Source organism: Dreissena polymorpha, chromosome 12 (genome assembly GCF_020536995.1).
Source record: "Dreissena polymorpha isolate Duluth1 chromosome 12, UMN_Dpol_1.0, whole genome shotgun sequence".
NCBI lineage: Eukaryota > Metazoa > Mollusca > Bivalvia > Myida > Dreissenidae > Dreissena > Dreissena polymorpha.
Genome location: NC_068366.1, coordinates 3,769,008 through 3,792,898, shown reverse-complemented (window position 1 = coordinate 3,792,898; position 23,891 = coordinate 3,769,008). Strand labels below are relative to the sequence as shown.

At 37.6% G+C, this 23,891-nt stretch overlaps 1 protein-coding gene across 2 annotated transcripts in view; it reads right to left on the bottom strand.

Moving 5' to 3' along the window:
- Nucleotides 1–655: 655 nt before the first annotated feature.
- Nucleotides 656–23,891, bottom strand: part of LOC127853373 (tRNA wybutosine-synthesizing protein 5-like) — a 67,719-nt gene continuing 44,483 nt past the window's right edge. For both annotated transcript variants that reach the window (XM_052387867.1, XM_052387868.1), the window contains exons 7-11: nt 22,508–22,684; nt 11,242–11,308; nt 9,804–9,857; nt 8,844–8,915; nt 656–2,125 (exon numbers count right to left, since the gene is read on the bottom strand). In XM_052387867.1, the coding sequence (XP_052243827.1) occupies nt 1,979–2,125; nt 8,844–8,915; nt 9,804–9,857; nt 11,242–11,308; nt 22,508–22,684 (517 nt within the window). In that variant the 3' untranslated portion in view covers nt 656–1,978. The remainder of the gene's footprint in view (nt 2,126–8,843; nt 8,916–9,803; nt 9,858–11,241; nt 11,309–22,507; nt 22,685–23,891) is intronic.

Sequence of the window (23,891 nt, the reverse complement as noted above, 5' to 3'; positions counted from 1 at the left end):
CAAACTAGAGAGAACCCCAAAAGAAGAAACTTTAAGAATACCCACCTAAGAAGGCACAACTGTCTGATATATGTTTACAAATGTGTAATTAAATCCAGGTTCTAAGTATGTGTTTTAAGGTAAAAATCACAACAAAAGCAAGATGGCCCTTGATCGCTCACCTGCAAAAAGGACCTGGCCAATATCAAATCAAAGATCTGACAAATATTTGTAGAGGAACACAATCAAATTTCAATTTAAACCATTTCACCATTTAAGGGGCATTAACAAACTTTATTAAATGTTCGATCATACACACCAATTATTCAAACTTGTCCCATGCAGGTTCAGAGTGTTTAATTTATTCATGACAAAAGTCTATATCAATGAAATGACCACCAAGGCAAAGCAAGTTTTGACGTTAGTTTGTACAGGATCAAATGTTTCATACTCATTATCAAAGCTCGTAGGGACTGGTGTTTTCAGAGGAGATATTTTAGTTACTTACTACAGAAGTCTTTATAAATCAAGTGACCTCAGGGGTTAAATTTGTCTTTATTAAGCCCCTGACATATCAGCTTCAAAGATTTAAAAAGTAATTTCTAAATACATGTTGTCCATATAAATCAATCAGGTGACACAAGGGGCGTTGCAAGTTTTGACATCAGGGGCTAAATTTGCAAAATCTTTGTAGAATACCACAAAGCAATGTTAAACACCGAATATTAAACTTCTGGGCTTTGCCATTTTAATGGAAAATAGAGCCACCCATCACTACAGCTCATCATTGTGGGGACCTGCCAATACAAATCGTCTACTGAATGTAATAACTAGGGTAACTGACATTTTGTGAATTGTTCAGGAAAGCATATTTTCAGACATTTTCCAAAATACAGTAAGAGCACTTACGTTATTTTTTGCACTCAAAATATTTCAGTGTTGAAATTATGGTAACTGCTCCTTTCTTATTTTTTTTATTGTTTTTAAAAAGACATATCAATTTGGAGTTTGGTTTCGTTTTTCAAGTGTTATTATAATACTTATCAGAAAATTTGAAAACGAAAAAATGTTTATAATTTTAATAAAACATTTTTTTGCTTCTGAAAATTTAGCAAAATGTCAGTTACGCTTTTTATATTCAGAAAATGACATGTGTTTGTTATGTCAATTTCAAAAATTTGATAAAAACATTATTTTTACCAAAAAGGTTGACTAAATATTTTACAAGTTGATGTATGTCACCTTAATAAACACAACAATGGAAAAAAGTAAAAATACATAAAAGTATCACTTACATGACTTATTACATTAAGTAGGCGAAATGACACATTGTTAGGCTTGCAAATGAATACGTTTTTCATTTATTTTGGACACATGACATGTTGTTAAGATTGGAGATAACAAGAATGACAGATCAAACAGGCAATACATTTAACCTGCCCCTTACTTTTTATGTACCCACATCAAATGAGCAGTCCTACATTTTGAGAAGAAAACAAACCAAATAAACATCCTTAAAAAATCATTGAAAATAAATATAAAGAATGACCAACACATTATAAAAGCGTTTATACTTACACATATTTATATATATAAAAGACCATAACCTGTTTTAACAAAAGACTTTGTTCAAAATTCAAAACATAAACTTATAGCACATACAAGTTTCAGGTAACCAAATCCCACCACCAGGTAATCATGAGCCTCAATCTAGAAAGCTAGACTTTATGCATGTGGGTTAAGTGTCTACCAAGATAAACCTGTGCTGTTAGAACAGGATAATCGTGGACAACACTTTACGCCATAATGCAATTGTTTGGGTTAAAATAAAGTCACCTATAAACGTACATCCAGTCCAGGCGGAAAGTGTTTTCCCAGACTAGCCTGTGCAGACTGCAAAGGGTAATTTGGAATGACACTTAACGCACATCATTAAGCCTGGCTTTCCCAGTACGAGACTTACATCAAGATTAAAAAAAAGAAAGCAACTCAGAAGCAACTACAGTTCGTCATGCAAATCCATCTCATCAGAGTCCCCAGCTGCCCCATGGTCAGGGTCAAGGTCAGGGTCAATGTGGCTGGCCTCAAATTCCTCTTCCATGTCCTGCATCACCAGTTCCAGCAGATCTCCTATTGCTCTCCAGGCCTGCTCGAGAACATGCAACAATAATGGTTGTATCTTCTGTTAAAGAAAAGCTTACAATTAAATCTGGTATTTCAGCATGCCTGCCCAAGTTCATGCAACAATTATGGCTGTATTTGTTGTTATAGAATAGCTTACAATAAAATCTGGTATTTCAGCACGTCAGCCCAAGTACATGCACCAATTATGGCTGTATTTGTTTTTATAGAATAGCTTACAATATAATATGGTATTTCAGCACGCCTGCCCAAGTACATGCAACAATTATTGCTGTATTTGTTGTTATAGAATAGCTTATAATTAAATATGGTATTTCAGCATGCCTACCAAAGTACAGGCAACAATTATGGCTGTATTTGTTGTTATAGAATAGCTTACAATAAAATCTGGTATTTCAGCATGCCTGCCCAAGTACATGCAACAATTATGGCTGTCTTTGTTGTTATAGAATAGCTTACAACTAAATCTGGTATTTCAGCACGCCTTCCCAAGTTCATGCAACAATTATTGCTGTATTTTTTGTTATAGAATAGCTTACAATAATATCTGGTATTTCAGCACGCCTGCCCAAGTACATGCAACAATCATGGCTGTATTTGTTGTTTTAGAATAGCTTACAATAATATCTGGTATTTCTCCACGCCTGCCTAAGTACATGCAACAATTATGACTGTATATGTTGTTTTAGAATAGCTTACATTAATATCTGGTATTTCTCCACGCCTGCCCAAGTACATGCAACAATTATGACTGTATTTGTTGTTTTAGAATAGCTTACAATAATATCTGGTATTTCTCCACGCCTGCCCAAGTACATGCAACAATTGTGGCTGTATTTGTTGTTATAGAATAGCTTACAATAAAATCTGGTATTTCTCCACGCCTGCCCAAGTACATGCAACAATTTTGGCTGTATTTGTTTTTTTAGAATAGCTTACAATAATATCTGGTATTTCAGCACGCCTGCCCAAGTACATGCAACAATTATGGCTGTATTTGTTGTTTTAGAATAGCTTACAATAATATCTGGTATTTCTCCACGCCTGCCCAAGTACATGCAACAATGATGACTGTAAATGTTGTTTTAGAATAGCTTACAATAATATCTGGTATTTCTCCACGCCTGCCCAAGTACATGCAACAATTATGACTGTTTTGTTGTTTTAGAATAGCTTACAATAATATCTGGTATTTCTCCACGCCTGCCCAAGTACATGCAACAATTATGGCTGTATTTGTTGTTTTAGAATAGCTTACAATAATATCTGGTATTTCAGCACGCCTGCCCAAGTACATGCAACAATTATGGCTGTATTTGTTGTTTTAGAATAGCTTACAATAATATCTGGTATTTCTCCACGCCTGCCCAAGTACATGCAACAATTATGACTGTATATGTTGTTTTAGAATAGCTTACAATAATATCTGGTATTTCTCCATGCCTGCCCAAGTACATGCAACAATTATGACTGTATATGTTGTTTTAGAATAGCTTACAATAATATCTGGTATTTCTCCACGCCTGCACAAGTACATGCAACAATTGTGGCTGTATTTATTGTTTTAGAATAGCTTACAATAATATCAGGTATTTCTCCACGCCTGCCCAAGTACATGCAACAATTATGGCTGTCTTTGTTGTTTTAGAATAGCTTACAATAATATCTGGTATTTCTCCACGCCTGCCCAAGTACATGCAACAATTATGACTGTATTTGTTGTTTTAGAATAGCTTAAAATAATATCTGGTATTTCAGCACGCCTGCCCAAGTACATGCAACAATTGTGGCTGTATTTGTTGTTTTAGAATAGCTTACAATAATATCTGGTATTTCTCCACGCCTGCCCAAGTACATGCAACAATTATGACTGTATATGTTGTTTTAGAATAGCTTACAATATTATCTGGTATTTCTCCACGCCTGCCCAAGTACATGCAACAATTGTGGCTGTATTTGTTGTTTTAGAATAGCTTACAATAATATCTGGTATTTCTCCACGCCTGCCCAAGTACATGCAACAATTATGACTGTATATGTTGTTTTAGAATAGCTTACAATAATATCTGGTATTTCAGCACGCCTGCCCAAGTACATGCAACAATTATGACTGTATGTGTTGTTTTAGAATAGCTTACAATAATATCTGGTATTTCTCCACGCCTGCCCAAGTACATGCAACAATTGTGGCTGTATTTGTTGTTATAGAAAAGCTTACAATAAAATCTGGTATTTCAGCACGCCTGCCCAAGTACATGCAACAATTATGGCTGTCTTTGTTGTTTTAGAATAGCTTACAATAATATCTGGTATTTCTCCACGCCTGCCCAAATACATGCAACAATTATGGCTGTATTTGTTGTTTTAGAATAGCTTACAATAATATCTGGTATTTCTCCACGCCTGCCCAAGTTCATGCAACAATTATGGCTGTCTTTGTTGTTTTAGAATAGCTTACAATAATATCTGGTATTTCTCCACGCCTGCCTCAGTACATGCACCAATTATGGCTGTATTTGTTGGTATATAATATAATGTTATAGAATAGGTTTGAAAAATTACTAGTAATCTTGACAGTTTTTAAATTTTTAGTTGACTATTAAGTGAGTTATTAGTAAATGTTCAAAGTCTGTCTCAACGCATATCAGCAGCATATTCAATACAGTCACAATGTCGCAAAATACAGAGTTTTCACATACAGATAAATGCTGAATCTATTACCATAGTTTATTACACCATACTGTACACTAGAACTTAACCAGTGTTCTCCAGAAATTTTTCAGGCGCCAGTTATATTTTCGAAGTAGCTGGCGACTAAGTAAAACATAAATCAAGGCATCTAAAATTGTAAAACTGGTGTATTTGCACTATTTCAATTGATATTCTGGGGAAATTTGTTGGCGTCTAGATAGAATGTAACCGGTGAAATTGCCGGCTGCGGGTGCTTTTGGAGAATACTGACTGAAAAAGGGACATATGTGACACAATATGAACCCTCCCCCATCTGACTTGGAGCAAGGTCTTCCTGTGATCTTGAGCTTTGCTTTTTTTATTTTAAAATCATTAAGAGTCATCCTTCATCAAGACTTTACCAGCATACTTATGATCCATATGAATTCTCTAGACACTGTGTGTAAACAATTTTCATTTGAATAGCAAATGTAACCTAAATATTTGATCAGTCTTGTTGAACTAAATATCAAAACAAGAGCACCGCCTTGCGGGTGCAGACCGCTCATCTGTTTTTCTTTTAAAGGTAAAGAGACCTATCTCAATACTTCAATGTCAAAGGAGAGGGAGGGGGGGGGGGGTGGGGTGGAGAGGGGTGTATAGTGTGGGTGTGTGGTCATTTATTACATTATCTTCCAAAAATAAGAAAACAAGAGGGCCAAGATGGCACTAGTTGGCTCACCTGAGAGGAGTCGGTTTATTCAATCTTTACCTAATGTCAAACTTGACCTATATATTGACCAGACAAACATCCTGGTCAAGTTTCATCATTACTGAACCAAAACTCTGGCGTAGGGAGTGTTTTTGTTTTTTTGTAAGATTTAATACGGTGACCTATATTTTGAGTTGACCCCCCTTACCAAACATCAAACTTTGCTTACAATGATTTTGTATAATATAATAAAAATTTGGACAATCTAAGGGCTATAATTATGGCATTAATTATGTGATTTTGCTCATCATCAAACTTGACTGAGATTTTTCAGCAACTTTGATAAAGAATGCTTGAGAAATGTGGATGCTAGAGTGTTTACAAACCAATGTGGATGAACGGACAGCGGAAAAAGACCAATCCCAAAACCTCACCTGAGCAATCAGATGAGCTAAAAAGTGTGTTCCACTGATCTGAACCATTTTCCAACTTGTCCAAGAAATCAATAAACCCAATGTATTGACTAAGTTTCGCGATGATTAGGCAAAATATGTGACTTCTATAGTGTTCGATCACAAGGTTTCTCTATATAGTCACATAAGGAAAACTGCCCCACCCCTCGGCAGCCATGTTTATTGACCCATTGGGACCATTTGCAAACTCATCTGAGATATATATAAAACCAATCTTTTCACCAAGTTTCATGATGATTGGGCAAAAAATGTGACTTCTAGAGTGTTCACAAGCTTTTTTTTACTACTAGTATATAAATATGAGAAAACTGCCCCCCCCCCCTCCCCCCGGCAGCCATGTTATTCAACTGACTATTTTTTGCAATTTAAGCAAAATTTTATAATTTGACCTTGATAGTCAAGGTCATTCAAAGGTCAAGGTAAACTTCAACTTGCCAGATACAGTACCCTCATGATAGCATGAAAGTATTTGAAGTTTGAAAGCAATAGCCTTGATACTTTAGAAGTAAAGTGGATCTAAACACAAAATTTAACCATATATTCAAAGTTACTAAGTCAAAAAAGGGCCATAATTCCGTCAAAATGACAACCAGAGTTATGCAACTTTTCTGTACTGTCCCTTTATGATAGTTTGCGAGTGTTGCAAGTATGAAAGCAATATCTATGATACATTAGGAGTTAAGTGGACCAAAACACAAAACTTCATCAAATTTTCAATTTCTAAGTATAAAGGGCCCATAATTCTGTCAAAATTCCAGTCAGAGTTACATAACTTTGTCTGCACAGTCCCCTTAATTAAGATAGTTAGTAAGTGCTGCAAGTATGAAAGCAATAGCTTTGATACTTTAGGAATATAGTGGACCTAAACACAAAACTTAACCCAATTTTCTATTTTCTAAGTATAAAAAGGGCACATAATTCTGTCAAAATGCATGCCTCAGTTATCTAACTTTGCCTGCCCAGTCCCATCATGATAGTAAGTGTACCAAGTTTGAATGCAATAGCGTTGATACTTTCTGAGAAAAGTGGACCAAGACACAAAACTTAACCGGACGCCGACGCCAAGGTGATGACAATAGCTCATAATTTTGTTTTCAAAAAATAGATGAGCTAAAAATATTTCTTTCCTCCAATCTATCTTAGCATACCCATTTGGTTTATCATAGGTAAAAGTTTCATGTAGATATTGTAAGAAAACCAAATTTATATATACAAGAGCTTTGACCTTAACATTTGACCTGAAACCTAAGTATCTTCCTTTCTATTCAAGAAACCACTAAACAAAGTGGCATCATTGCAGGTAACCATGTGCTGAAAACAAAGTGGCATCATTGCAGGTAACCATGTGCTGAAAACAAAGTGTTACAACAAATTTAATATTACCAGCAACTGTGACTTTGATCTTTGACTTCACAATCAATAAGCGTATTGTATCCTCCTATGTAACCAACATACACATTTAGATGATTGAACATTAATTGATTCTCTCGTTATCATGTAGAAACCAGCTATTGTGATAAAATCTTGATAAAAGCTATTGTGACCTAGACCACTGACCCCCTGACCTCAAAATGCTCTAATGTTACCTTGACCATTGCCCCGGTGACCTCAATTCACCTTCCATTCCTCCCATGTTAACATAATAAAAATGTGCATTGGTCAAAGCTTTCTCTAGCTCGTCATATTGCATGGCAACAAATGGTCTACAGGGGCATAATAATTATTCTTTGTAAGGCTACAAAAACTTCACAACTCTTAATTGGATAATATTATAAATCAAGTCATCTAAAATTGTAAAAAAGACCATTAGAATAAACACTTAAATAGCATAACCAGATGTATCTCTAACTTTTGATTGGCTAGTTTGAATATAACCAGATGTATCTCTTACTTTTGATTGGCTTGTTTCAATTTTACTTTCTCAGAACATTTAGTATTGCGTATCATAACTGTACCTGTTTCTACTTCTCATATGCATATGCATTGATAATGTAAATGAGATAAAAGATTCAAAACATTTTGCAATTTAGCTGAACGATTTTTTCCCCTTTACCACATGTAAAACATTACTGAATTATGCTGTTACTTTAATATTAAATGCTCTTCAAAAAGAGGTTTCATGCATGTGCAAAATGTATCATTGCAGATTCGCTTGTACAGTCTGCACAGGCTAATCAGGGATGACACTTTGCGCCTAAACTGATAAGAAGAGACTTCCTTTGCTCTCAAATTAAAATAAAGGAGGAAATTAGCTTACCTGATAAGCATACGCAGACTGCACAGGCTTATCTGGACCGATACTTCACAGACATGGATCAAATTCAAATTTTCCCAGGGCAGGGTTCAAATGTATAAGAACCTTAAAGGGGCCTTTTGATGTTTTGGTAAATTGACAAAATAAAACAAAAGTTGTTTCAGATTCGCAAATTTTCGTTTTAGTTAAGATATTTGTGAGGAAACTGTAATACTGATCATTAACCATGCTCTAAAATAGCCATTATATGCATCATTTGACGATTTTAAAACCTGAAAATTATAAAGCGTTGCAATGCCAAACGATTGAATAATTTGGAGAGTTCTGTTGTTGTCACATTTTTTTAAACTTCGAGGATTGCTTATAAAAAATACACCCTGCATTGTATGAGCATGGATGGCCGAGTGGTCTATGTGGTAGACTTTTACTCCTGGACTCCAGGGGTCAGTGGTTCGAGCCCTGTTGAGAGTTAATTTTGTTCCTTTTTTTAAATTTCATTATTGATTTTTAACCTGAAGCTTTTTAGATCCTATGGTTACATTTATCAATATAAAGCATTTAATGACAACCTTCAACACATGCCAAAATCTGTGAAAAGGCCCCTTCAACATACCTCATTATCCAAGGCCTTTATATCCGTTAAACTTAGCAGCCCGTCTTTGTCTGCATCGAGCATCTCAAACATCTGCAAGCATAAATAACAATAAAAGGCAAATTGAATTGGTATCCCCCTCATAATAAATTTTGTTTATTGCTTGGTGCAGAAGTAAAATTATAAAAACATACAAAAACAACAAAAGGTAACAACCGTTATTTAAGTTAGTGTAGTAAAGTTATTGAGGAAGACACTTCTCCTCATTGCTATCTCATAATCTGTAAACCCATGAAGTTTCATATTGAAATCCCATAGAGTATCCGAGATATAATTCTGAAAAGTTACATCATTAAAAACAAACAACAAGCAATAACTCTTAAGAAAGTACAGGGTTATGGTTCTTGGATGACACGTTCTCCTCATTAATATCCATACACCCATGACATTTTATGTTAAAATCTTATATGGTTTCTGAGATATACACCTTCTTCAGTGGATTACAACACAAGCTACAATCTAGACTACTGCAGTTGTTGCTGCACAAACTACAACACAAGCTACAATCTAGACTACTGCAGTTGTTGCTGCACAAACTACAACACAAGCTACAATCTAGACTACTGCAGTTGTTGCTGCACAAACTACAACACAAGCTACAATCTAGACTACTGCAGTTGTTGCTGCACAGTGGATTACAACACAAGCTACAATCTAGACTACTGCAGTTGTTGCTGCACATCACAACACAAGCTACAATCTAGACTACTGCAGTTGTTGCTGCACAAACTATTTTTCATCTTGGGCTTCCTCAAGTGTCTCTAAACTTGATTTAAGTGTCAATTATCTCAATACTAGAATTAAATAACACTATTTTAAATTTGATTCCCATTGGCACAATTGGGTAAAACCTATATAATTTGATGCATGGATGTTCTTCAGTGCAGCAGAAAGCAGTAAGGGTTTCTAGTGAAATCTCACCTCTGTGAAGTCCCTCACATATGTTGTGTCATTCACAATCTTGTCATAATCATCCTGAAATGATTATGTATGTAATTCAATGAACAGGTTTTAAGATTAAATGAACATACAGAGTCTCAAATTGGCAATTTTATTTTGTGTCACCTAACAAGGAAGGATATAAATGGGCTGTGCTCTGTGAACAGGGATTTGATGCATGTGGGTAAAGTGTCATCCCAGATTAGCCTTTGCAGTCTGCACAGGCTAATCAGGGATGACACTTACCACCTATACTGCTTTTTTACTAAGAAGATACTTTCTTTAAACAAAAAATATCATAAAAGCAGAAAGTGTCATCCCTGATAAGCCTGTGCAGACTGCACAGGCTACTCTGGGACGACACCGTACACACATGCAGTAAACCCCCTTTTCTCAGAGCACAGCTCAAATATCACCGAGTCACAAAACACTTCTCACAAACATCATTACATCAACAGGATCTTTGTTTGGGCGTTTGTGACTAAAGCATTAATAACTAGAGATGTGTTTGTCAGAAACACAATGTCCACTACTGCGCCTCTTTGAAGCCATAAATTTGATCTTTGACCTTGAAGGATGACATTGACCTTTCACCACTCTAAATGTGCAGCTCCATGAGATGCACATGCATGCCAAATATCAAGTTGCTATCTTCAAAATTGCAAGTGTATATTAAATGAGCAATTTTGACCCATATATTTCACCATTGACCTTGAAGGATGACCTTGACCTTGACCTTTCACCACTCAAAATGTGCAGCTCTATGAGATACATATGCATGCCAAATATGAAGTTAGCTATCTTCAATATTGAAAAAAGTTATGGCAAATGTTAAAGTTTTATACAAACAAAAAAAGCAACAAATCAACAGTCAGGGCAAAAACAATATGTCTCCCACAATAGTGGTGGGGGACATAAAAATGAATTTGTCAATGCCATGTCCCATCTATTAACAAGAGCACGGCATGACGGGTGCCACACTCGGCTGAGAAAGCTAGTCAGATTATTTTTTTTTTACAGGTCACAGTGACCTTGACCTTTCACATAGAGACCCAAAAATGGGTGTGGCATGTAGAACTCATCAAGGTGCAGCTACATAGGAAGTTTCAATGTTGTAGGTGGAAGCACATTGATTGTAGAGACAAATGTCAAGGTTTTAGCACAACGCGGACGGCGGACGACACGACGACGGACACAACGAGCTGGCTATGACAATACCTCGGGTTTTCTCCGAAAACAGCCGAGCTAAAAATATTTAAAATACTTTAGTATACCCTACTTTGAAAATGGAAATGAAATACTGTTCCCGTCTTGTTAAAAAATAAAATAAACAAGACCAATTTATATCTGTGGTGTTTGTTAATGTTTGTGTTATTTCCTGACAAATATGTAATTCAAACATCAATACAATCACACTTACCGCAACTAAAATCTGTATGAATCCTTCCAAGTCTGTATCATTAGAGATGTATGTCATAAAATAATCCCTGAAAATAAACAAGGCACCAGTCTGTTATAAAGATGTATTTACCAGTATTAGATATATAAAACTCTAGACGTTTCTTTTGGAGAAGATGATTATAGGTGCAGTTTTAGGTATTGTGTTGATATTATCACCTCACACAAATTTTACGACATTATGATCATGAATTCAGTTTTAATCAATAAAAGCCATAGTGACAAGCCTGTTTTTGATGATGATGTCACTATTCAAACAGAGATGACCATGATGATATTACAGTTACATCAGAGATGAACATGATGATGTAACAGTTACAACAGAGATAAATATGATGATGTCTATGTTATAACAGAGTCGAAAACATGATGATGTCACTGTTACAACAGAGATGAATATGATGGTATCACTGTTACAACAGAGATGACCAAGATAATGTAACTGTTACAACTGAGATGAACATGATAATGTAACTATTACAACCGAGACAAACATGATGTCACAGTTACAAAAGAGAAGAACATGATGGTGTCACTGTTACAACACAGATGAACATGATGATGTCACAGTTACAACAGAGATGAACATGATGATGTCCCTGTCCAAACAGAGATGAAAATGATGATGTTAATGTTATAACACAGATAAACTGTTATAACAGAGATGAACATGATGATGTCCCTGTTAAAACAGAGATGTACATGATGATGTCACTTGTATAACAGAGAAGAACATGATGATGTCACTGTTACCACAGAGTTGAACATGATGATATCACAGTTACAACAGAGATGAACATGATGATGTCAATGTTGAAACAGAGATGAACATGATGTCACTGTTACAACAGAGATGAACATGATAATGTCACAGTAACAAAAGTGATGAACATGATGATGTCATTGTTACAACAGAGATGTACATGATGGTGTCACTTTTATAACAGAGATGAACATGATGATGTCACTATTACAACAGAGATGTACATGATGATGTCACTCTTATAACAGAGATGAGTATGATTCACTGTTAGAACGAAGATGACCATGATGATGTCACTGTTATGACAGAGATGAACATGATGATGTCACTGTTATGACAGAGATGAACATGATGATGTCACTGTTATAACAGAGATGAACATGATGATGTCACTGTTATAACAGAGATGAACATGATGATGGCACTGTTATAACAAAGATGAACATGATGATGTCAATGTTACAACAGAGATTAACAAAATAATGTAACTGTTATAACAAAGATGAACATGATGATGTCAGTGTTATACCAGAGATGAACATTATGATGTGACAGTTACAACTGAGATGAACATGATGATACTTGAGTGAACACTTTGTTTCCCAAGATTCTATGCATAATTACAGCACTAGGCTTAGTAAAAAGGGTGGGTATTGCTTACCCAAGGTCAAATGTCATGGTTCCAAATCCTTTTCTTTTAACAGCATTAAACTCTGGAACTCTTTACCTGAGTCACTCACATAGGTCAACAGGTAAGAAGGCTTTAAGGTTGCCATTAAAAGTCATTTAATGAATCATATTTAATTTTTTATATATTTGTATTTTTTCACTTTTAATAAGCAGATATTAACTTCAGCTTAGGTTTTTATTTTTAATAATTATTAGTTCATACTTCATAACATACATTTTAGCAATATATTTAATTTAGATAATTCATGATACCTCATATCATCAAATTACAACTGTCAAAATATCTATGTGTTGCAATAATTGATAACATTATCAATTGATCTTAGTTTCCAGCTCCTGTCATATTTTCTGAGCACTACTGTGATAAATAGTTTGATCTCTTTTGAACGGTGATATATATTTTTTATTTCAATAAATTATTATTTTACTATGAACATAGTTATGTTTAAGGTCAACATAGTTATGTTTAAGGTCTGCCTCTTTTTGTCATGCCACCAATAATAAGGACCACAATGGAAATAAGGGCTTGCTCTTTTTTGTGTTATCCTTGGTTTGGTGAGCATGTCATAGTTTATTGTACATGATATAGTTCTTAATAATTGCTTATTATTTTATTCTATGTTATGTTGCGAACTGTGTATATGCTTCCTATGCCGAAATAAATCTATCTATCTATGCCACTTTTATACCGGAGATGAACATGCTGATGACAATGTTATAACAGAGATGAACATGATTATGTCACTGTAACACAACACAGATGAACATGATGATGTCACTCTAATAACAGAGATGAACATGATGATTTCACTGTAATAAAAGAGATGAACATGATGATTCCACTGTAATACCAGAGATGAACATGATGATGTCACTGTTACAACAGAGATGAGCATGATGATCTCACAGTTATTACAGAGATGAACATGATAATGTCACTATTACAACAGAGATCAACATGATGATGTCACAGTTATAACAGAGATGAACATGATGATGTTACTGTTACAGCAGAGATGAACATGATGATGTAACTGTTACAACATACAAGAACATGATGATGTCACTGTTACAACAGGGATGAACATGATGATGTCACTGTTAAAACAGAGATCAACATGATGATGGCACTGTTAAACAGGGATGAACATGATGATGTCACTATTAAAACAGAGATGAACATGATGATGTCCCTGTTACAACAGAGATAAACAAGATGATGTCACTGTTACAACAGAGAAGAACATGATGTCACTGTTATAACAAATATGAACATGACGACGTCACTGTTACAACAGAGATGAACATGATGTCACTGTTATAACAGATATGAACATGACTGTTGTGTATTTAGATAATGCCGCTACGCCACGCCTTCTTGTAAATGAAGCGTAGCAACGCACCGCCCCATGTTCTTCATAACTGCATGTTGACCTCTGATCTGGTTAGTTAGTTGTTAGGCATTGATCGCTTCTATCGTTGAATGATAATAAAGTAGCCACTGAAATAATATGCGTTTCACTTCGTTTGTTTACCCAAACACAACAAACTGGCGACGAGGATAAAAAAATTTGTGGATTATATTTCGAGAATTTTATCCGTTTAATAAGATTGTGCGTGAAATTCTGGATATAAACACAAAATGGCAACGGGCCTGATTGGGAACATTAACGCATATGACAGCAATGTCGAAACATGGACTTCCTACCAGGAACGACTTGAACAGTACTTTATGGTCAATGACATCGATAATGAACGAAAAGTGGCAGGACTTTTAACACTCCTCGGTGAAAAGACGTACGGGTTGTTAAGGAACCTTACCGTACCAGCAAAGCCGTCCGAGAAATCGTTTAAGGAACTTTGTCAACTTTTACAAACTCATTTGTGCCCGAAACCGTTAATAATCGCGGAACGATTCCGGTTTCACAAGAGAAAACAAGCAGTGGGCGAAAGTGTGAGTTGTTACGTAACTTCACTTCGGAAGTTGGCGGAATTCTGTGAATTCGGATCGAACTTGAACGATTCTTTAAGGGACAGGTTCGTTTGTGGACTTAAAGATGCAGGAACACAGCGAAGATTATTGTCAATCGCTGATTTGACACTGCAAAATGCCATAGAAATAGCGCTTGCCATGGAAGCTGCACATAAGGACGCCGCCGAGTTACAGTTATCGGCAGCCGCCGATGTGCCTGTCAATCGGGTTGGACATTCAACAAAACCTAAGAAATGGAAGCATCACAAACATGCCAAAGAGAGCACCAAGTGCATCCATTGTGGGAAAACTAACCACCCCTCCGAGAAATGCAGACTGAAAGATGCAGTTTGTCATCACTGTAAAGCAAAGGGACATATAAAGGCTATACGTAGGAAGCTTAAGTCGGTGCAGTGTATGGAGGATAACGTTTCAGTGATCAACACTGTGAACAAAGGAGACAACGGGAAATTCATCGTTAAGCCGAAGATTAACGATGTCGAGGTACCCATGGAGCTTGATACAGGATCAGCAGTTACCCTCATATCAAACAAGGATTTCCGAAAACGATTCGGAAATATGAAGCTCGATCCTGCTTTTTCCATACTGAAGACATATTCAGGCGATGTCATAGAGCAACAAGGGACAGTTATGGTGCATGTCAGTTATAATGGACAATCGCGAACAATGCGACTTTGCGTCGTGAAAGGTGATGGGCCTGCACTGTTCGGAAGGGACTGGCTGAGTCACATCAAACTGGACTGGGACGCACTTTTTAACGTGAACTCTGTGACAACGGAAGGCCTGAAGGTACGTCTAAATTCTATACTTGACAAACATAAAGACGTGTTTAGTGACGGTATAGGACAGGTGAAGGGCATTAAGGCAAGGCTCACCCTAAATGAAAATGCTCAGCCTAAATTTATAAAGGCTAGGCCGGTACCGTACTCTATTAAGCCAAAAATAGAGAAAGAACTGGACAGTCTCGAGAGTCAAGGAATCATCTCGAAAGTGGACACCAGTGAATGGGCGACACCGATCGTTCCTGTCGTAAAAGGAAACGGCGATGTGAGAATATGCGGTGATTTTAAGGTTACCATAAATCAATCAATCAAGGTTGATAGATATCCTCTCCCAAGAATCGAGGACATTTTCGCCAATCTGTCAAATGGGCGAAAATACAGCAAGCTTGATATACGACAAGCGTACCTACAACTAGAATGCGAGGACGAAACCAAGGAGTTGCTAACGATCAACACCCACCGAGGATTGTACCGTTACAACCGGATGCTATATGGGGTTTCTTCTGCTCCAGCTATATGGCAACGCACAATGGACCAAATTCTTCAAGGAATCCCTGGGGTGCAGTGCATGCTGGATGATATGGTGATTACTGGTGAAAGTGATAATGTGCATTTGGATAACCTACAAAAGGTGTTGTGTAGGTTACAGCAATATGGAATTAAAGTAAATAAGGACAAGTGTGAGTTTTTCGTGCCAAGGATTACATTCTGTGGTCATGAAATTGACGAACAAGGTTTATGGAAGTGTCAGGATAAAGTAGAGGCGGTATTGAATACACCACCTCCATGTGATGTTACATCACTTAGGGCATATCTCGGGGTACTCAATTATTACCATCGTTTTCTGCCAGATCTCGCGACCATAACAAAGCCCATGAACGCGTTGCTCGAGAAAAATCGAAAATTCGTCTGGTCCAAAGAATGCCAGAGCGCGTTCGAAAAGTCGAAAACACTTCTCATTACGGAACCTGTTCTTACACACTACAACCCGGAACTTCCGGTTAGGCTCGCGTCGGATGCCTCACCGTTCGGTATTTCCGGTATATTGTCACACGTTATGCCAGATGGCTCAGAAAAGCCGATCGCTTTCGCATCAAGGTCACTTACCAAAACTGAAATGAAATATGCTCAAATCGATAGGGAAGCATTGACAATTTATTGGGCAGTACAAAAGTATTACCCATATCTCTATGGTAGAAAATTCACATTGGTTACTGATTGCCAACCCCTCACTTCAATATTCAGCCCGAGCAAAAGCATTCCGGCAACGACTGCCGCGCGCGTTCAGAGATATGCTATATTTCTCTCTGGATTCGATTACGATATACAGTACAAAAGTACTAAAATGCATACTAATGTGGACGGATTGTCGCGTTTACCCGCGCCGTCAAAGGAAAAGGGTAAAGAAATTTCAGTTGAAGATGTGTTCTACGCTTCTCAGTTAGAACAAATTCCGGTCACGAGCGCGGAAATCAGCCGTGAAACTAGGCGGGAGCGCGTTATGTCACGTGTATTTAGGCAAGTACAACAAGGTTGGAATACCAATGATAATGACCCTCTTTTGAAAGGCTATTACGCGCGACGAAATGAATTGACGATTCACCACGGATGCTTAATGTGGGGCATTAGGGTTATAATTCCCATTAAGATGCGCGAACGTGTGCTTGATTTATTGCACATCAGCCATCCAGGTATCGTTAAAATGAAGGCACTAGCGCGTAGTTACGTCTGGTGGCCTGGCATTGACACTGACATCGAACACATGGTTAAAAAATGCAATCCGTGTCAGATGCAACAGAAATCGCCCGCGAAAGTTCAGTTACACCCGTGGGAATGGCCTACGTCAAGTTGGGAGCGAATACATGTAGATTTCATAGGTCCATTTCTTGGACGCATGTTTTTGGTTATCGTAGATGCTCATTCGAAATGGCCAGAAGTCATCGAAATGAAATCGATAACTTCTGTAAGAACAATTGAAGAATTGCGTACAATATTCGCAATATACGGCTTGCCCAAGCAATTAGTATCAGACAATGGTTGTCAATTTACATCTGAAGAATTTTCTCTGTTTATGAAGAGAAACGGGATATGTCATATAAGAACTGCGGTAGCAAAACCGTCCACAAATGGTCTTGTGGAAAGGTTCAATGGCTCTTTCAAATCTGCAATGCGCGCTTTAATGCATGAAAACACAGATTTCAATTTGAAGATCAACTCTGTCTTGTTGGCATATCGTAATACGCCACATTGTACGACGGGGGAAACTCCTGCAAAACTGTTTTTCGGTCGGAATTTGCGCAGTAAACTTGATTTGATGATACCCGACACACAGACACGAGTCACTAATGGTCAAATGCAATTGTCAATGGCTGACAATAGAAAAGTTCGCGAATTCGAATTAGGCCAACGTGTCTTAGCGCGAGATTTCAGACCTACTTCAAGGGAAAAATGGATCCCTGGGTCAATAGTTTCTCGAGATGGTCCACTATTATACAAAGTAGATATTGGGAATAATATGACATGGAAACGCCATGTTGATCAGCTTCGCGCGTCGGAGATGCAGAAGTATTCTGGTATAAATGTACCTGTTTTCACACCCTTAGAAACTACTTTAAATGCTGCTAACACAAATGTCAGTGAACTTCAGCCGGCACCGAATTCGATGGAAATAAATGAGTCCCGGGATAATCGTTGTAATGATACGGATTTACGATTGCCAGAAAGACGCTATCCATTACGCAATAGAAGACCACCCGAACGCCTGCAGTACTAATGACACTGATGGTTTAATGTTAAGCCAATTACGTTTTATAGTGGCATACAGACATTAATTTTAGTTGGCAGGAGAGAAAGACAGGTCCTCAGTTGTTTTTACAAACTGTGTCGAATTCGAACGCTCGCTAATGTTCTTTGATTGCATGCTATAATGAATAAAAGGTCATGCTTAGTTAAGAGGTCATGAACTTGAAATGTTCAAGGTTTTATTGATTATTCATTATAATTGTTAGAATTGTGTACATTGATATTTACATGTAAACGCATGTGTTTGTATGTTCATTTTTATTTACATGTATGATCAATTAAATTAAAAGGGGAGAATTGTTGTGTATTTAGATAATGCCGCTACGCCACGCCTTCTTGTAAATGAAGCGTAGCAACGCACCGCCCCATGTTCTTCATAACTGCATGTTGACCTCTGATCTGGTTAGTTAGTTGTTAGGCATTGATCGCTTCTATCGTTGAATGATAATAAAGTAGCCACTGAAATTATATGCGTTTCACTTCGTTTGTTTACCCAAACACAACAATGACGATGTCACTGTTACAACAGAGGTAAACATGATGATGTTACTGTTTTAACAGAGATGGACATGTTGATGGCACTGTTATAACAGAGATGAACATGATGATGGCACTGTTTTAACAGAGATGAACATTTTGCATATGGTCAAGGAAGTTTTATCACATGCCATACCCTGTTTCCCATGTTATATAACCATTACATATTTATTTTTTTTACACATGTGTAATATACTTTTTAAGCGTTTTCATTGGCTTTGTTTTCGTTATTGACCAATCGCATTTTGTTATTTTGCTGAAATGATATTTGCAACGTCAAATGATGTCACGAAATGTAAACAACATTCGGGATTTATCATTATGTTTACGTAAATATTTATTTAATTTGCTCATTTAAAAGCATGTGGTGAAAAAGATCTGACACTCGTTGTCATATCATACCATATTTTATTAATTTCGTACCGGAAAATTGTAAGTAGGCTCGCTTACTAAAAAAAATCCTGAACTCGTTTAATAAAATATGGTATGATATGACAACTCATGCCAGATCCTATATGTATTGTTAACTAAAATTGTAAGGAATAAGCATAATTTGCTGGATCATATATTGGACTAAAACTACAGTGTTTTTTATGTTTTGGGTTAACTATTAGGAGATAAAAATTTGACATAGGACAAGAGAAATGTGCATTTTTAACTAAAGTTGTAAATAATAACCCTAACTTGTAGATAATATATTAAATCAAACTTCAATCTTACTTTTGGATTAAATATTAAGAGATTAATAAAAACAAATGTTTACATGTGCTTATATTTATTCAAATAATTGCACTCAAATTTAAAAAACAACTATCAAAAGAAGCAAGAACAATCATTAAAGAATTATTTCTCCAAAAAATAAGCATTTGTTTTGAGGCTAGCAACAGAGTTGTATCAATTGTGCTAGTATATTCATGAATTAAGATCCCAAATCAATGTTAATATGTTCATATTTAAAACAAACAAACTAAACATTAATTGAAATGAACCTCACATTGATTTAATTTTAAAGATTAACATTCATAATATTTATCAAAACAATTCATAGGTACACTTATTTATGTAATCTCTCAAAATGTTATTTCATTTAGATATCTTTACTTCACACCAAAAAAATATGCAAAATGAACGACAAATGGAAGATACATAGTACATAAATGTCCTATTTTCCTACATAACATTTCCACTGGTTTGAACAACTAACAGCATAAATTCAGATTTCACGATAACATAGACCAAAAAGTGACATATTTATATGCTTAATCTTTATTTTACATTAACAAACAAATGAACTTTCCAACGTCACATTAAAAAAATGCATACCATTTCATGTAAATCTGGATGCAATGTGCAACACTGTATATCCTATTTACTCCTGTCCAGCGAGCACCATGATTTAAGCCTCATTCTGGTAACATTTGACTTGATGCATTTGCTGCACTTTCTGCTGAGAGTGGATTTTTGTTTAGAAGAGACCTCATTTATACATTAAATATAAAAAAAATGTCCCTGATTAGCCTGTGCAGACATCACAGGCTAGTATAGGACGATATATTTTGCATATGCATTAAACACTGTTTTTCCGGAGTAAGGCTCACATTTAATGTTTAACATCAGCAGATCAGCAGCAGCATTTTTGCCATTCAGAGGCATTGTTATACAACATTACCAAAACCTTATTAAAGTATCAATTTCAATGTGTTCTATAGTACTTTAATCAGTAATGTGTCTAAAACAAGCAAACTCTAGATGTGTTTTTTACTTAACGTCTTTGCAGAGTACTTCATTAAGACGCTGCATAAGATTCCCACCCAAAACTACAATGTATATGACCCATGTGATGCAAAAATGGACCTTAACTCTTTCAGTGCTGGAACCGAATTTTGAAGACCTTTGCAAACAGTTTGGATCCAGATAAGATGCCACAGGACGTGGCGTCTCATCAAGATCCAAACTGTTTGCTATTCTGATATTCTTTGAAAAAAATCGAAGAAAATGCTTCTTTTAGAAATTCAGCAGACGACATTTTAGCAGACAACAAATTTCCCAGCGTGCAAAGGGTTAAAGAATAATCAGAAAAGAGTAGCTCCAGATATATCTCTGCATAAATATACTTTGATCAGGAGTCATAGAGGCCCCCAATGGGATCACCAAACCGTTCTGATCAGGAGTCATAAAGGCCACTAATGGGATCACCAAACCGTTCTGATCAGGAGTCATAGAGGCCATAAATGGGATCACCAAACCGTTCTGATCAGGAGTCATAGAGGCCACCAATGAGATCACCAAACCGTTCTGATCAGGAGTCATAAAGGCCACCAATGGGATCACCAAACCGTTCTGATCAGGAGTCATAGGGGCCACCAATGAGATCACCAAACCGTTCTGATCAGGAGTCATAGAGGCCACCAATGGGATCACCAAACCGTTCTGATCAGGAGTCATAGAGGCCACCAATGGGATCACCAAACCGTTCTGATCAGGAGTCATAGGGGCCACCAATGAGATCACCAAACCGTTCTGATCAGGAGTCATAGAGGCCACCAATGGGATCACCAAACCGTTCTGATCAGGAGTCATAGAGGCCACCAATGAGATCACCAAACCGTTCTGATCAGGAGTCATAGAGGCCACCAATGGGATCACCAAACCTTTCTGATCAGGAATCATAGGGGCCACCAATGAGATCACCAAACCGTTCTGATCAGGAGTCATAGAGGCCACCAATGGGATCACCAAACTGTTCTGATCAGGAGTCAGAGGCCACCAATGAGATCACCAAACCGTTCTGATCAGAAGTCATAGAGGCCACCAATGAGATCACCAAACCGTTCTGATCAGGAGTCATAGAGGCCACCAATGGGATCACCAAACTGTTCTGATCAGGAGTCAGAGGCCACCAATGAGATCAACAAACCGTTCTGATCAGAAGTCATAGAGGCCACCAATGAGATCACCAAACCGTTCTGATCAGGAGTCATAGAGGCCACCAATGGGATCACCAAACCGTTCTGATCAGGAGTCATAGAGGCCACCAATGGGATCACCAAACCATTCTGATCAGGAGTCATAGAGGCCACCAATGAGATCACCAAAGCGTTCTGATCAGGAGTCATAGAGGCCACCAATGGGATCACCAAACCGTTCTGATCAGGAGCCATAGAGGCCACCAATGAGATCCCCAAACCGTTCTGATCAGGAGTCATAGAGGCCACCAATGGGATCACCAAACCGTTCTGATCAGGAGTCATAGAGGCCACCAATGGGATCACCAAACCTTGCCTAACCACATAGGAGACTTGATAACTTCTGACCAGATCACACATATACACAGGCTAGTCAAAAGGTACATGTGTATGCAGACAGAACTTGGCCTTACACCCTGTTTTTGCATAACATAGCATATAATCCTTTCCCACTCAGAGGCAAACTGAAAATGGCTATGTGCAAACAGCATAATACCAGAACAGCCTGTGAGTAACTCGATGTCTGTTTAAGTTGTATACTGTTTGCTGCTCTTCAGTATCTAACAGGTGGAAATGACGCCATTAAAACTTGTTTCTTGTATAAAAGGTCTTTGATTAAATTTAACTTTCTAAGGGACTAAAAATGCGTCAAAATACAAATCAAAGTGGTAAACGTATAAACAAACTTATGTCACCTGACTTCATTTGGGTCATGTTGGATTGTTTCTAGTCCCATAAACTTTGCCTGGGCCATGGTGTACTCTGTGTTACACTGGCGGTTGCAGGCGCTGTAGTCGAGATCATCCTTCGCGTATCTATGCCACCAGACGTTTACAGCAAGGTTGCTGTCATATGAGCGTACCTGATGGACCCTGCAATACGCATATTTTTTTATTTCTTTCTTGACATGTTTGTATCCCAGCTTGGACACCCGATTTGTTTGGACATTGGTGATAAAATGAGCCTTGTTTTGTGTGAACTGTGCTAAAGGCATGTGCTTCAAGTGCCATCCCAGATAAGAACGTACAGACTGCACTGGCTAGGCATGTGCTTCAAGTGCCATCCCAGATAAGAACGTACAGACTGCACTGGCTAGGCATGTGCTTCAAGTGCCATCCCAGATAAGAACGTACAGACTGCACTGGCTAGGCATGTGCTTCAAGTGCCATCCCAGATAAGAATGTACAGACTGCACTGGCTAGGCATGTGCTTCAAGTGCCATCCCAGATAAGAATGTACAGACTGCACTGGCTAGGCATGTGCTTCAAGTGCCATCCCAGATAAGAACGTACAGACTGCACTGGCTAGGCATGTGCTTCAAGTGCCATCCCAGATAAGAATGTACAGACTGCACTGTAAAGGCATGTGCTTCAAGTGCCATCCCAGATAAGAATGTACAGACTGCACTGGCTAGGCATGTGCTTCAAGTGCCATCCCAGATAAGAATGTACAGACTGCACTGGCTAGGCATGTGCTTCAAGTGCCATCCCAGATAAGAACGTACAGACTGCACTGGCTAGGCATGTGCTTCAAGTGCCATCCCAGATAAGAATGTACAGACTGCACTGGCTAGGCATGTGCTTCAAGTGCCATCCCAGATAAGAACGTACAGACTGCACTGTAAAGGCATGTGCTTCAAGTGCCATCCCAGATAAGAACGTACAGACTGCACTGTAAAGGCATGTGCTTCAAGTGCCATCCCAGATAAGAATGTACAGACTGCACTGTAAAGGCATGTGCTTCAAGTGCCATCCCAGATAAGAATGTACAGACTGCAATGTAAAGGCATGTGCTTCAAGTGCCATCCCAGATAAGAATGTACAGACTGGCTGGGCATGTGCTTCAAGTGCCATCCCAGATAAGAATGTACAGACTGCACTGGCATGTGCTTCAAGTGCCATTCGAGATAAGAATGTACAGACTGCACTGTAAAGGCATGTGCTTCAAGTGCCATCCCAGATAAGAATGTACAGACTGCACTGTAAAGGCATGTGCTTCAAGTGCCATCCCAGATAAGAATGTACAGACTGCACTGTAAAGGCATGTGCTTCAAGTGCCATCCCAGATAAGAATGTACAG